Below are 16,041 nucleotides of genomic sequence, written 5' to 3' on the forward strand. Positions count from 1 at the left end.
TTAAGAATTTTAACTCCGCAAAGTGCTGCCCAATCACTGTAATCATTTACATCTGATCCCAACTGAACACAGAAAAAGAAAAAAAAACATGCCCATAAGGCTTTTAAAGTGGTATTTCCGTGAAGTACTCAAACAACATAGCCCAGGATGATTGCAAAACATTTTATTTATTTATGTTGAAGTAGTGTGTACTTAATTGTTAATATATACTATGTATATTTTAAAATACTTTAAATATTACTTTGATCTTGTTACTTATAATGGATACTTTTCAGATATTAGTTAATGCTGTTGCTGAATTTAGCTATTAAAACAGTATTTATTTTTTTTATTTTACAAAAGAAGTTAATCTTAGGACAGTTACACCAACAGCATAGATGTCCACCTCAGCTTCTACAGTCCTTATAACAATGTACCTGATATTATACAACATACTTGTAAAGCATTGCACATAAATATATGCAAGGTACAGATATAGCCTATAAAATTATGTTTGCCTAAAAAAACTACTGAAAATTTTAAATATATACATTCAATTTTTCCACCCCTCTAAAGAAGAGCCTTTTTCCTAAATGAAGAAGCAGCAGTTCTTCAGTCTATTGTACAGCAGGGGCTCCGGGAATATATGTTGTTATAGCGAAGGGCATGGCTTCAAATTGGCTGAACAGACCGCTTTGTCATTTAGAAATAAAAAGTTGCTCCCTGCATCAAGCATGTTAGTGGATGACAGTGACTGTGCATTTAGCACATAGCAACAGGACTAAATTTGAAGTGACACTGAACCCAAATTTTTTTCTTTCATGATTCAGATAGAGCATGCAATTTTAAGCAACTTTCTAATTTATCCCTATTATCACTTTTTCTTCATTCTCTTGCTATCTTTATTTGAAAAGCAAGAATGTACGTTTAGAAGCCGGACCATTTTTGGTTCACAACCTGGGTTGTCCTTGCTGATTGGACAGCACCAATAAACACGTGCTGTCCAGTGGTCTGAACCAAAAATTGGCTGGCTCCTTAGCTTAATTGCCTTTTTTAAATAAAGAAAGCAAGAGAACAAAGGAAAATTGATAATAGGAGTAAATTAGAAAGTTGCTTAAAATTGCATGCTCTATCTGAATCATGAAAGAAAAAATTTGGGTTTAGTGTCCCTTTAAGAAATGTTAGCCAAACAGAGCATTTTTTTTCTTCGCTAGAATGCCCCTTTGTGTCTCAGATCTTTCTTGAACCTTGTGCAAGTGCATAAATAGATGACACAATTATGAAAGTCTAGCTATATATTACCTTCTGCTTTTCATGGATCGATACCTCCCGAAGTGATCCCACCAAGCCCGCTGCCCCATCAGAGGACCACAGCTCAGAGGCAGGCTGCAGCTGCCGTAGTTGAAGGTTCAATGCATTGGGATGGTGCTTGCTGTGGTCACGCCCAAAAGGAACAAACTCCTGCAAATCCCCTGCTGCAATCATTGTTTGCCTCTCTTCATAGATGTTCGACATGGGTCCCAAATATCCACATTATTTCTGGAGGGGGGAGAAAAAGGAAAATCAGTGAGGGAGAATATCAGATTGAATACATTTAATTAACAGACACACATTAACTATAAAGTCCTATAGATGAAGAGCATTCACTCGGTCTTATTTTCAATAAATTTGGTAATAAATTGCATTGAATATAAAAGACGCATTGAGTGCTCTTCATCTAAGGGACTTTGTTTACTTATGACTTGACACACCCTGGGCATTTGGATATTTAAAACATGAGTGCATAGCCTTTCTCAGATAGGTGGCTTAATAGACTAAGCTTATAGCACTTTACTTTTTCAGTATGTATATACGCTAAGAATGTATGTCTTATCACAATGTTATTTGTGTTTATTGGTGATTCTTGTATGCAACACTTTTTTCTTTACAACCTCAATAAAAAATGTATTTTTTAAAAAAAAAAACACGAGTGCTTGGCCTGGGACATGTGTGTATATGTATATATATATATATATATATATATATATATATATATATATATATATATACACACATATACATACACACACACATATATATATATCTTGACATTTCCAGTGGTCCCGGACAACTTAGAAATTGCTGAGGACGACTTAGAAATGAGGCCTTTTCCTATCTTTAACATTTAGTGGACTACTAACTTTTCCCTCTGGACTAGTAGCTTTTAATCCCTGACAAGTAAACCAAACATCCTTGGACGAATAAAAAATATTTTATAAGACAGAGTTACATGTACAACTAAATACATTCTATATTTGTTACATTGTCCATGTGGAAAGTTTTATGTAGGGAAGTCCTAGGATGACTTGAGGACAAGGATGGTTAACCACTGGTCAGCTATCCGGGCAGCCATCAAAGCTGGTAGCTCGGAGCAGCCGATGGCTAAACATTTTATGGAGCATATTTATCAAAGTGCGAGCGGACATGATATAATGTAGCGTATCATGCCTGCTGCACATCGATAAATGCCGACAGCATACGCTGTCAGCATTTATCATCGCACAAGCAGTTCACCAGAACTGCTGGTGCAATACCGCCCCCTGCAGATTCGTGGCCAATCGGCTGCTATCAGGGGGTGTCAATCAACCTGATCGTATTCAATCGGGTTGATTTCTGTCCGCCACCTCAGAGCAGGCGGACAAGTTATGGAGCAGCGGTCTTTAGACCGCTGCTTCATAACTTCTGTTTCAGGCTCGCCAGAAACAAGGGGCATCAAGCTCCATTCGGTCTGATTTTATAATCTTCTGAACTTTACTGTTACTAAGCATTAATAACTAATGAGTATTGATTAGGCTTGTATATGACAGTGTGCAAGCGAGCCTTTTGTATCATAGCTTAAGTTATTATAATCATAGTTAATTTGCTTGAGGCAGTGAGTGTGGAGTTTAATGCATTAGAAACCGCTAGTTGCTAAGAGAAAGTAATGCTAAACATTACTGTCACTATGAAGGTCCCTGTAACTAAGGGTGTTTTGCTTTTTTAGTATGACTGCTTTGGTGCTTCTCTGCGCAATTTGCGCTTGATGGACGCCATGGAGTGCGATGACGGATTTGGCTGGAGCTGGGAAACGCATATTTATAGGGGTGAGTAATTCACTGTTAATGAGTCTGAGGACGGGGGTAACACCGAAAACGTTTAATTTAATAATTTATTTTATGGAAAACAGAGTGCCTTTCCAGTAGTATTGACAATTTCTTATGTAAACTTTTGAAGTGCATCCTGGCAGCTGATTATTGAAGTGTGTGCTGGATCCCCACACACACACAGTCACAAGCACTTTGTATAAAATTATGAAAAAAAACACATATATACAGTATATATATATATATATATATATATATATATATATACACACACACATATATATATATATATATATATACACATACATACACAAACTCTGAACACCACAAACAGTTGGATTATAACTCAAATATAGTGAAAAGGGTAACCGTATGAAAAAAAAGGTTAGGACACAGCAGCTTGGGAATGATTTTGGGGTGTTGCTGCTGTGCAATTTATACATATTCAACGTGTGTGCATATAGTTTAGATCTCTGATTACACAAAATCCAGACGTCATTTCTGTATTTTCGGCATGATGAACAAATAAAAAAGCAAAACTGGTGGTGATTCTGCTTTATCTTTTACTAACATTATAACCATTGTAAAGCAGAAAGCACAACTAAAGGCAAATAACGTATGTCTGTAACTCACTGTCTGCCAAACATAGAAGCAGCGTATTCCTTAGTAACAGAATACCGACGGATCTGGCAACAAGGTGTTAAAATCGTTTACCATGCCAATGTACTGCTATGATGGATGCTGTAAAGCGCATTTTGCAAGTGATGACAGGATGAGAGTTGGACAGACCTGGTTATAAAGTAATGGTTCGTCAGTGCTCTCGGCGCTGTAGAGGAGCCTGGAGCAAAGCTTCTCTCTGATGAAATGTACTGACAACTAGATTTGCAGAAACCTGGCGCGCTTCACATATACTGCTAGAATTAAAATGGTTCAAATGCACGCGGCCATCTTGGATTTTCCCGTCAACCCGTGTGTTGACAGAGGTGGAGCTAATCTGATAAACTGGCTGATTTGACAGAACAGTGGAGACTGTGAACACTGTGGGAAGGAATGTGAAGCTAGCAGCAGCCATCTTGGTAAAGGTGAACGTCCTAATGTTTCCGACCTAGAGAGTACTGCCAAGTGCCAATACGATTACAAACATAAAATAACTTGATCATCCATCATATAAATATACCAATTTTATCTTTGCTCAGTTTTACACTTTTACAGGATTATGTAATTATTCATGATAAAACATAAGACCTAACGCTGAGAGCTAGTAAAGTAAAACTCTCTTTATCTCCTACTCTCTTAACCTTCTGGCTTTTACATAAACCTGTCTCTGTGTACCTTCTGGCTCTTACAAAAACCTGCCTCTCTGCTTCAGACACAGCATCCACTGCTGCACTGTCACATGGGGGTCTCCATTTCAGCCACACTCCTAGGTCTGGCAATAGACAAGGAGGTGGTGTTGGTATTTTACTTTCCTCTCATTGCACCTTTCAATAAATACAGGCCTTCTCTTCCCTCACATTTTCTTCATTTGAAGCACACATGATTTGTTTATTTTCTCCCCTCTCTATACGTGTTGCAGTCATATACCGCCCCCCTGGCTCCCCAACTCAATTTTTAGATCACTTTGCTGCCTGGCTTCCTTATTTCCTTTCCTCAGACAACCCTGCCCTCATTCTTGGTGACTTCAACATCCCTCTTGACAATCCCACTGCCTCCTCTGTAAAACAACTTCGGCAACTCACTCAGGGGCGGAACTACCGGTGGTGCAGAGATCGCAGTTGCGACCGGGCCCGGCAGGTCCAACCCTTGTGGGGGGCCCTCAGCAGTCAGCACATCAAAACTTTTTTTTCAACAAACTTTTTACTTTTTTTTTTCTTCAACAAACGTTTTACTTTTTTTTTCCAGTATTTTTTTCAGCGGCTGCGTGCCTGCTTTGAAACAGCAGTTTTAAATCAGAGCGTTGCCGCAGGTTACCATGGCAACGCTCTGAAACATTTGCCGGCTGCTGAGCGGGAAAGAAGGAAGCTGCGAGGTAGATGTCAGAATGCAGCCACTGCCAGTAACGCAGAGTGAGTACTACTGTACAGGTCAGCTGCATGTTCTGTTGTGGTGGGTGTTTAAATTATATATCAACTAAAAGGAGAAAAATTACTTTCAACGGCAGGAAGAGCTCATCCATACATATTGTTAAATCCTGGCCCCACATGGTTATATGTATAAACTTATTTTATGGTCTACCGTCTCAGATACCAACAAACACAAATTTAAATATATTAATAGATGTTGTGGTGGAGCTTTTAACACTATGCAGCGTGTGGATGACTTGCTATAGCGCTGCCTGTTCTCTGTCACATGCACTCCCGGTATATACTTCTATATAGAAATCTGTAGAAATGAATTTGTCTTTAAAAAAAATCAAAAGCACCAGAAGTGCGACTGTGACAGAGAACAGGCAGCGCTATAACAGGGCATCCACACGCTGCATAGTGTTAAAAGCTCCACCACAACATCTATTAATATATTTAAATTTATGTCTGTATCTATAAGAGACCATAAAATAAGTTTATTATATAACCATGTGGGGCCAGGATCTAAAAGCACTGGGAGTGGATCTGACAGAGCACGCAGGCAGCGCTATAGCAATGCCTCCACACGCTGCAGAAGGAGAACTATGTATGAAGTAAAGGTGGCTGGCTGCGGTCAGAAGTGTTTGATAAGCTTCAGCTTGTGTTTTTGAGTTGGGATGTGAGAGAGGGTTCTGGGGCGCAGCAGCACAGTTACTTCAGAGGGTGGTGCAGTCTCAGGCAACACTGCTCCTTTAAACAGCCTGAAACATTTTACTTCCCAATTCCCTCCTTTTCATCTCCTCCCCTTATTTTTTCCCTCGCGCGCGGTGCTGAGCCTGCCAGTAAGGTATTCAGTACTAAGTTGAGACAGCACACAGCTAATTTACAGCCAGGACGATATAGTAGAGACAAGATTATCTACGGTAAGGGGGCAGTGGTAGCTGTGTTTTGTCAGTTCTAATTTGACATTTTTATTATACTGTGAGCTGCATGCATGAGTGGTCAAGTAGACTCCCAGCCTCAATCTTCCTAAGCTCTGGCCAACTATATCACCACTCCTCTGCAAAGGGTCCTGTATCGTTGAACTACATCTTTCTTAGGTTCTAACAGTTTTTAACCCCACTCTGTGCATTTTATTAAAGTGCTCAAAGTTTTCATGTGTTTAAATGGCAGGCAATGAGGAAAAATGTCTTAGCAAATAGAAGTTAAAATATGCAATCTTTAGATTTACAACAAAATATGATTACCTACCTTACATTCACTTGCTCATATGTATGTTAGATAAATAAGATAATAACCTAGATTAAATCATCTGTGCTTTTCTCTTTGGGGCAGCAAGTCCCCCCCCCCCCCCACAAACATATATCAGCACAAATATATATATATATATATATATATATATATATATATATATATACATTCATTTTGTATTTATTTATTTTTTTAATTATTTATAAAAATCTTGTGTCCTCTTTAAATGCCTCTGAAAATTGTGCTGGGTCTATATACAGTACTGGTGGGTTAATCAGTGTCACTATATACAGTAATAGGGGGTCAGACCATCTCACAGACTGTGGGCACAGGGTACTACCTCCTTTTGCAGACATGTAATCTGATTAAAAAAAATACTGTGTTAAATGTTAAAAAAAATAAAAAATTATATGTATCAAATTCACTTTTTTGGGTGTGGGGGGGGGGCCCATTCTTAGATTCTTGCACCTGGGCCCTGTGGTTTCTAGTTACGCCTCTGAACTCACTTCCTCTTTCGGCCTGTCACAATGGACTGACTCTCCCACTCACAAAGATGGTCACTCCCTTGATCTGATTTTCAGCTATCGATGCACTATCTCAAATTTCACAAACTCCCCTTTTCCTCTTTCTGACCATCATCTCCTAACTTGCAACATCACTTCCCTCCCTACAACCCCCCTTCCTCTACCCCTTACACCAAACTTCACAGAAGCACTAAGTCATTAGATCAGTAACAGCTCGCTAGCTCTCTCGAACCTCTCCTCTCTTCCATCAACTCCTTTTCCTGCCCTGACCAATCTATCTGCCACTATAACTCCACCCTTACATCGGTCATTGACACTCTGGCCCCTCCTACCATAGCTCAGAACCCACACTCTCATCCTCAGCCTTGGCATACTCCTCTGACACGGTACCTACGCAGATGTTCCCGTACTGCTGAGCGACACTGGAGGAAATCTCGGAGCTCAACTGACTTTCTTCACTACAAGTTCATCCTGAACTCCTACTATTCTGCCCTTAATCTTTATAATGAACAATACTTCTCTAATCTCATGTCTACTCTTTCCTCTAACCCAAAATGTCTGTTTTCCACGACCACCCCACCTCCTAATACAACTTCTCTCTCAGCTCAAGATTTTTCCAGCCACTTCAATAACAAAATTGAGAAAGGTCCTTTAGAGGGCTAAAACGCGTAGACGCATTTGAAGGAGAATTTGTGAGGCTTTATATACATCTAGGATTAGACGTTTGGGTAAGTCGATTTTCGATAGAACCCTTTTTGTATTAGCAATTGGTAGATTGCTTTTTCTCTTCTTTTTATAGGTAACATCCGGATATCAAGCACTTTTTTGATTTTTTATTGGTATATCAACATACAAGGATTTCATTTTATTGGGACTTTTTTGGGACTATATCATCTCCTATGGAATGAATTGGGCTCTTAACATACTACGTAGTAATAAGGATTTATGTGCCGGCACAACCTATTATTTTATCCTATTATTTTTAATCTTATTGTCATTTCCGTGAATTATTTTTAACCATATTGTCATTTCCATGTGTTGTGGTTATTTGGTTATTTTGATAATTTATGATAATTTGAATATCACACTTATTATATTTATTGAATATCACACTTATTATATTTACTGACTATTTCAACAATTATATTTAGCTTTATATTTAGTACACTGGTGTATTTAACACCTATATACACATTATACACACATTTCTTGTGTTATATTTGTCACACACCTTTTATCATTTTAATTTGTTTATATATATATACATATATTTAGTGTATATGGTTCATTAGACATTATCACTTTATGTGGTTTAGGTCATTTTTCACATTATTTACTATTCCAATCTCTATTAATTCCTCAATATTGGGGTAATTCAATTTAATTATATTGTATCATTGATATTAGTCTCTAATGGTATTAGTTTTTATTTGGATATTTTTACATTTTTATTTGGACATATTTTCTACTTTCATCCATTAGTATTGTTCAGTAGGGTCTTTGATACCACTCTAGTGTTAATACAATATAGCTTTTAGGTTTGATCCATAGCTTGGTTATTAATCTATTATAATGTTATTACTATATTTTTAGTGGTGTAATAAATATATTTTTTAAATATAATATTTGGCCTCTTGGAATATATTGTACATTTTTGTTGTTAATTTATTTCAGTAATTTTATCCTACCTGTGGAATACTTTTGCCTGTGGCGCTCCTATATGTTCTCTATCTAATAACAAAATTGACTCCATCAGAAATGAAATCACCTCTCAACTTACTACCAATCTCCCACCCCCTCAAAAGCTCACAATCATCCAAAACCCAAATACCCTTAAATTTAGCTCTTTTGCTCCTGTTACCGAGGAAGAAGTTTCTGCCCTTATACTGTCCTCCCACCTCACTACCTGTCCCCTCGACCTTATCCCCTCACAGCTACTCCCCTCCCTCTCTTCTACACTCACACACATTTTCAACCTCTCCCTCAGCACTGGTATAGTTCCCTCATCTCTAAAACATGCACTGGTCACACCTATCCTCAAAAAACCTTCCCTTGATCCAACCTCCCCATCCAACTACTGTCCTATTTCCATACTCCCTCTTGCCTCAAAGCTCCTTGAAAAGCTAGTATATGCACATCTATCCCATTTCCTTACACTATACTATCTTCTTGACCCACTGCAATCTGGATTTCATCCCCATCACTCCACAGAGACAGCAATTGTCAAGGTTACCAATGACCTACTTACAGCAAAATCCAAAGGCCACTTCTCTCTGCTTATCCTCCTTGATCTGTCTGCAGCCTTTGACACTGTTAACCACCCTCTTTTGCTCCAAACCCTTCAATCCTTCGGCATCTGCGACACAGCTCTCTTGTGGTTCACTTCCTATCTATCTAACCGTACCTTTAGTGTAGCCTTCTCCGGAGCATCTTCTGCCCTGTTACCTCTTTCTGTTAGGGTACCTCAAGGCTCTGTCCTCGGTCCCCTTCTCTTTTCAATCTATACGTCATCATTAGGTTCCTTAATAAAGTCCCACGGGTTTCAATATCATTTGTATGTCGATGACACCCAAATCTACCTCTCTGCACCAGACCTACCTCCTTCCTTACTAACCCGTGTCACTAACTGTCTTTCTCATATCTCATCTTGGATGTCCTCTCACTACCTTAAGCTTAATCTCTCCAAAACTGAACTCTTTATTTTTCCCCCTTCTTCCAAAATCTCCAACCCCCCAATTTTCTATAACTGTTGATAATTCCATCATTACCCCTACCCCGCATGCCCGATGTCTTGGGGTCACACTTGATTCAGACCTTTCCTTCACTCCTCACATTCAGTCCTTGGCTAAAGCCTGCCGCTTTCACCTTAAAAACATCTCTAAAATTAGACATTTCCTTACACAAGACACAACTAAGATTTTAATCCACTCTCTCATCCTTTCCCGTCTCGACTACTGCAACTCCGTCCTCTCTGGTCTACCTAGCTGCCGCCTAGCTCCTTTACAATCCATAATGAATGCCTATGCCAGGCTCATCTTCGTTACACATTGCTTTTCATCTGCTGCACCTCTGCCAATCCCTTCACTGGCTTCCTCTTGCCTCCAGGACTAAACACAAAATCCTCACGCTGACATATAAAGCCCTCTCCAGACTGACCACCATCTTGTGGAACTCCCTGCCTCGCTCCACAAGACTCTCCCCTAGTTTTAACAGCTTCAAACACTCCCTAAAGACTCTACTATTCAGGGATGCATACAACCAACACTAACCTTTCCCAACTCCATTGTTTTCCTCTTGATCCCCTTTAGAATGTAAGCCTATGAGCCCAGCTGTTTGTAGATCGCCTTCATTAGAGCCGACTACAACAGTGCAACTCTCGGCAGGGCCCTCTACCCATTTGATCCCTATAAATGTTATCCTGTATACCAACTATGTTTATAGCGCTGCAGAATCTGTTGGCGCTCTACAAATACCTGTTGTTAATAATAATAATAATAATAAAACAAAATGTCATCATACAGAGATTGGGCAATTTTATAAAACTTTTATTTTTACAATTCCTATGTTGAAACGTAAATAAGGTAGTTAGCTAATAGGACATGGAGAGACTGCAGGTGTCTCTATGGAAGCAGTTTTTGCAACAAAGATGCCTATAAAAATTGTTGCAAGCACTGCTGCCATAGAGTCCTAAAGACACATGCTTGCTCCCGAGGTCCTGTAAGACCACCTATTGTACTCTTCAACAAAAGGCACAAAGAGAACAAAGCAAATTATACGATAGAAGAAATGGGGGATTAATTGTGTGCTCTGTCTAAACTTTGAAAGTTTAATTTTCACTGCCATTTAAAAATGTGATTTATAGTTCACAAAGTTGTTACTGCCTTGTTTTGTAAAAACATCAAAGTTATTGCCATTTAATTCATCCCTTATCTATTCTTATGTTAAAAGAATATTGTATAAGTATGAAACAGGGTACTTTCCCATTATACAGAGTGGCACTCACCAACAGGGAGAACAGATCGCATCAGGACCTGATAATCTAAAGGACTCTCTGGGCCTGCAAAATTCTTTAAGAACACTTGCCACTCGCTAGTACTTCTATTTCCCTGGTTTAATTCTTTAAAGCCACATTTTACACTGAAAACAGGGTGTCTCGCTAAGGGGGCATATACTGCATTTTCGTATGGTTATACATGGTGCAGGGAGGAACATGCATTGTGCCTCTGGACAGCACATAGTGCTATTGGATAACACTATTCATATTCCACCCTGCGCCATGTGTAACTCATAACTGTCCAGGAAAACATGGCCAAGGTGGCAACCCCACTCATACCTAGTGCCTCTGCACTAGGCAGTATTTAGTTGCTGCTCTAAATATTATTGTATTGCTCCCTCTCTGGCAAACAAAAGTGGGTTAATCTGTTAAGCACACCCCGGCTCCAGTAGTGCATGCTGTGGGTACATCACTGTCGATAGATTTTTCAAGTCAGCTGCCATGTTGCTGCAATAAATTACACCTCATGTCCAACCTGATTGGTTCTCACCAGAGACCTGAGGGTCTGCAGCCGTAATGTGAGAGCTTTTCCAGGAGATCACAGTGTGACCTGCCTTTTTAATGATGTGTATGATGGCATTTGGGTGTGTACTATAACTGATGAGGAGTCAGTCATGTATTTTAACTATAAATAAACTGTCATAGATCATAGTAAGTTTCTCTACCTTCCCACTCACTCTAGCGTTTTGCAGTGACTGCCCCTACAGCTTGAGCTCTCTGACTCACCGGATCTGTTCTCACAGCAGTCCTGTATAATGGTATAAAGAACCAGAAATAGTGTTATAGAAAGAAGAAGGATTTGCCTACAGTTTTATGTATTGTGTATTATATATTGTTACACCCTTATCTAATTTGGTCTATTTACATTCTTTCACACAAACAATGTTTGAGGTCACCCACTTGTGATAAGTGCTCCTGTACATGTGGAGCAAAAGTTGCATATACTGTTTTAAAGCATACATTTTATATAAGTATGTTAAATTTACAAGACAATAACAGCATATTTACATTTTCGGTACTTTACAGTCAACTGACTTGTTTTGTATATCACTTTCTCAAAGATTACTTTTTTTTTTAGGATGAACTTCAAGAATATAACCTCTGTAAATAATAGCACCCGCAATTCAATAATTTTTCTTTTAGTGACATCACTCCTTACTAGGTATGACAACATATTCATACACCACTTGTTACTAGTAATTTAGCTGTTCAGCTAATTATTCAACTTGTTATTAAGTAGAATAACATATATACACCAAACAGTCTATAATTTCTCTTTTCACTATTATTTTAGCTAAAATGTATTTCCACTGAAAGGGTTTAAAAAATTTAAAAAAAAATAATAATTTGGGGCGTGTCCGACCACGGACTAAGATGGCTGCTTTTTCTTAATGGCTGAATACTGGAGCTGATAAATCCGCTGTTTATCGTTCAGCAGACTCGCAAACTAAGGCTTTTTTCAGGAATATTATTACTTGAGAAGTGGATTATGGCAACTTCTATCTAAGATTTTGGCCTGGCAGATCAGTAAAGGTAATGTACGCAGCGGAGGCCTTATGTGGCCTAGATCCTCATCTCCCTCCCCATTTTCCTGAAAATTCAGGCAAATTAGCTATATATGCTGAAATAAGTTTCCTCGCTAACAGCTTTCTGACAACCTGTACTTTATAATTTGACTCGTCAGCACAATGAATAATTAACTTGTTGTACCATATACTACCGATTCTGGAGTAGTCATGCAGAGGGAAGACAAAGCAAGCAATACACTCCTGCTCTCCGCTATAACTCTGCTGGATAGATGGGAAATGCAAGTAACCCAATTATTTTTTGACCAAGTCCACAGTTTTGAGCTGCAGCTCAGTTTAATCCTGGTAAGATCCCTCGCACACAATGTCAGTAAAACCGCCAACTCGTACACTGATGATAGCCAAGCCTGGAATAGTCCTGGGTAGTCAGTCTTGTGCCTCTGTGGGGAATGCTAATGATCCTAGTAAGCCGGACAATCTAGATATTGTACAGTCCTGGAACCGAGGTCTCTGATCATCAGGTGGGAAGATCGACAGATGATGGGCAATGTTTCACAGCAGGAGATACTGTATATGTTGCAGTACTAGCTACAGAGGTTGACTGGCTATACTCCGCGAGATATTTGGCCCAAATTCTGGATCAGTGGATCCTGGTCAAGCGGACTAATTATAACTTCGGGGTCTTACCAATAGAGCCATCAGATGACCGGAGAACACATTTAGACAGAACAAAGTGTGGGATTTTACGATGTGTGGAAGAACTGGAATTGGTTAAGTCCATACAACTTTAATTTCCCCCTATATAATATACAGGGGGCATGCTTGTACATTATAAGGAACTTTTTTGCTTTATTGTGGACTATGAAAAGATTGTTCTGTCCAGGGTTACTGTTGTCTGCTTCAACTTGTCTCTCTGCATAAATATTCCCAATAGGTAGGCTGTCTGTTTTGATATTCTAACTAAGTATTCTAATTAGAGGTGGTTCACCTATCAGTAACTGAGGTGCACTACACATAAGCCTACTGAATTCATATTTATTTAGGTAATCATTTATCACTTAAACCCATGACAGGTTACTAAATAAAGCTGTCTGTGTTGTATACTATTAGAGGAAGTACGGCTTAAAAGCTTATATTATAGTGTCACTTGTATCCCTCTCTGTTTCTTTGCTATATAAAATCAGTATAATTCCTTATGTCTAGTTGTTATATGAGACCCCTAGTCCCTAGCAGTATAGAGGTACACTACCATGATATTTAACTGATCTCCACTACATTATAGGTTTTTATTTGAGAGGTCTAGACGACTGGGACAACCTAGTCTCTACCCTTCTATGTAAACCAATTGCTCCACTGTCTGCAGCCGAGGCGGCGGGGCATATTTAACATATTTGGAGAAGTTGAATATAGGGAATATCAGCTTACCTACAACTATCTTTGGAATTATAATGTTACTATCCTGCAGATTACATCTCCATTCCAACAGAGGTGAACTCCTACAGGTTTCCCCTGCTTTTTTTAAAACAGGAACTTAATCTTTACTAATGAGGGGATAAATTATCTCTTTTTAAAAAAAAAAATTAAAAAAAAGATTGTTCCTCATGATTGGTACCACCTATATAGCTAATCTTTGACCAATTAATTTTAAGCTAATTCTTCGCAACAGCCTACAACCTGATAAGTTAAAGTAAAAGTCAATCCTAGCGTTTGTGAAATGCTAGGATTGACCATTAAAACAAATAAAGGGGAGTTTCATTCATGAAGTATAAAATACTTCATCCTGAAAGCTCCTTTACTTGTTACAAGCGTTCACTGTTCTAAGCTGCTAAGGCAGCCCACGGCAGAACGCTGTTTTGCTAGAGAGGTGACTTTTTCACCTCTTAGCCAAAAGCCATGCAATATCATGAAGAAACAAAATTTAACTTGGAGTAAGATCAGGTTAGCATTTGCAGTCTATATATAAAAAAACTAAATCATACATTCCCATTTACCATTTAGAAGTTTTTGAATCTGGAGGTGTGTCCTCTGCTATCTTGGTAAACACAGAGAAAGGAAAAATTCCTATATACACTGACAGAAGGAAGGAAACATGGGGTTGCGATATTAGTGAGGAAGGGCCTCCCAATTACTTTCTCTGACACTATTATAGATCTTCAGGGAATGTACATAATTATTACATGTCTTAACTCCTAACAACTCTGTAATGTCTACAACCCAAATAATTATTGACCTGTATTTTTAACTGCCCTGCAGTCACTGCTAATACCCCATAGTGAGGCATTATTAATTTTGAGGGTGATTTCAATCTAGCACAGACCCTCCCCTTGGATTGATTTTTTGATCTCACCAACTCTTATTCTGCCCAAAAGAACCTTAACTGGCATAAGAGAGAAGTCCAGCTTATAAAGTCAGTTAAAGAAAATCTGGGATGTATAGATTTATGGAAGGAGCGCAACCTGGACAATCGTGATTGTACATGTATTTCTAAAACACATCATACTCTTTCCCGTATAGATTACTTTCTCACCTCTCCTCTCCTAGCTCCAAACATCTTAAATCCTTCCATACAGCAAGTAACACTATCTGGCCATGCCCCTTACAGTTAGAATTTCAGCCTGTCATTCATAAACTACCCCAGAGGACTTGTAGGTTCCCCAGCTACATGTATAATAAAATTGAGTTCCGGCAGCAACTGCATTTGTATTGGATTGAATTTGCATCAGATAATGACCAACATCAGAACAATCTAGACCTATTCTGGCATGCCTCTAAGGCTGTCTTGAGTGGAAGAATTCAAGCTCATTGCCATGTCTCTGCTAAGAATTTAACAGCGCAGTACAAGGCCTATAATAATTATTTACAAGATTCCACAGCCTTAACTAGGCAGCAATACTATAGATTGAAGCAAGAAGGGGACACTTAACTCCAGAAACAAGACTCCACATACACAGTTCATAGGCTAGGTCAATTTTATTGACACAGGAACAAGGTTAGGAAATTACTAGCAACTATGGTAAGGCTCCACACCCAAATCTATCTATTACATCAATCCAATCAGGTACCCATCTTAAATCAGATTCTACTGGAATTATGGAAGAATTTCTGTCATATTATAGGTCATTATATGCTATGCAAGAGATTGTAGAAACAGCCAACATATAGCATACTATGTCTATGCCCCCTCCACTTATTGCTTGATGTTTTTAATTGCTGCAGCAATTTCGACCAGCTAATTTCCTTTGTCTTAGATATTATTATACTCTGAAATAGCTTGAGACTCAGGGGATTATAGTCCCTAGTGTAAATAGCTAAAATATATGTGCATGGTTGCTCACAGATTAATTATCTACATATGCTTTGAGATATTCCACATACAGTATATATCGTAGAGCCATACTATCATGATGTAGTACAGGGGTTTACAATCAATCTTTCAAGTACCAAATTAAAAAACCTAGTTTGGCACATATATAACAAATGCTCATAGCTCTTTTCTGTTAGTTTGTGTCTGGAGAAACCTTA

At 38.7% G+C, this 16,041-nt stretch overlaps 1 protein-coding gene across 1 annotated transcript in view; it reads right to left on the reverse strand.

The window, feature by feature from the left end:
- Positions 1 to 4,055, reverse strand: part of ANAPC1 (anaphase promoting complex subunit 1) — a 592,717-nt gene extending 588,662 nt beyond the window's left edge. Inside the window, exons 1-2 of the mRNA XM_053712607.1 lie at positions 3,891 to 4,055; positions 1,282 to 1,518 (exon numbers count right to left, since the gene is read on the reverse strand). Of these exons, the coding sequence (XP_053568582.1) occupies positions 1,282 to 1,494 (213 nt within the window). The 5' untranslated portion in view covers positions 1,495 to 1,518; positions 3,891 to 4,055. The remainder of the gene's footprint in view (positions 1 to 1,281; positions 1,519 to 3,890) is intronic.
- Between the last annotated feature and the right edge of the window lie 11,986 nt (positions 4,056 to 16,041).

Source organism: Bombina bombina, chromosome 4 (genome assembly GCF_027579735.1).
Source record: "Bombina bombina isolate aBomBom1 chromosome 4, aBomBom1.pri, whole genome shotgun sequence".
In the NCBI taxonomy this organism is placed as follows: domain Eukaryota; kingdom Metazoa; phylum Chordata; class Amphibia; order Anura; family Bombinatoridae; genus Bombina; species Bombina bombina.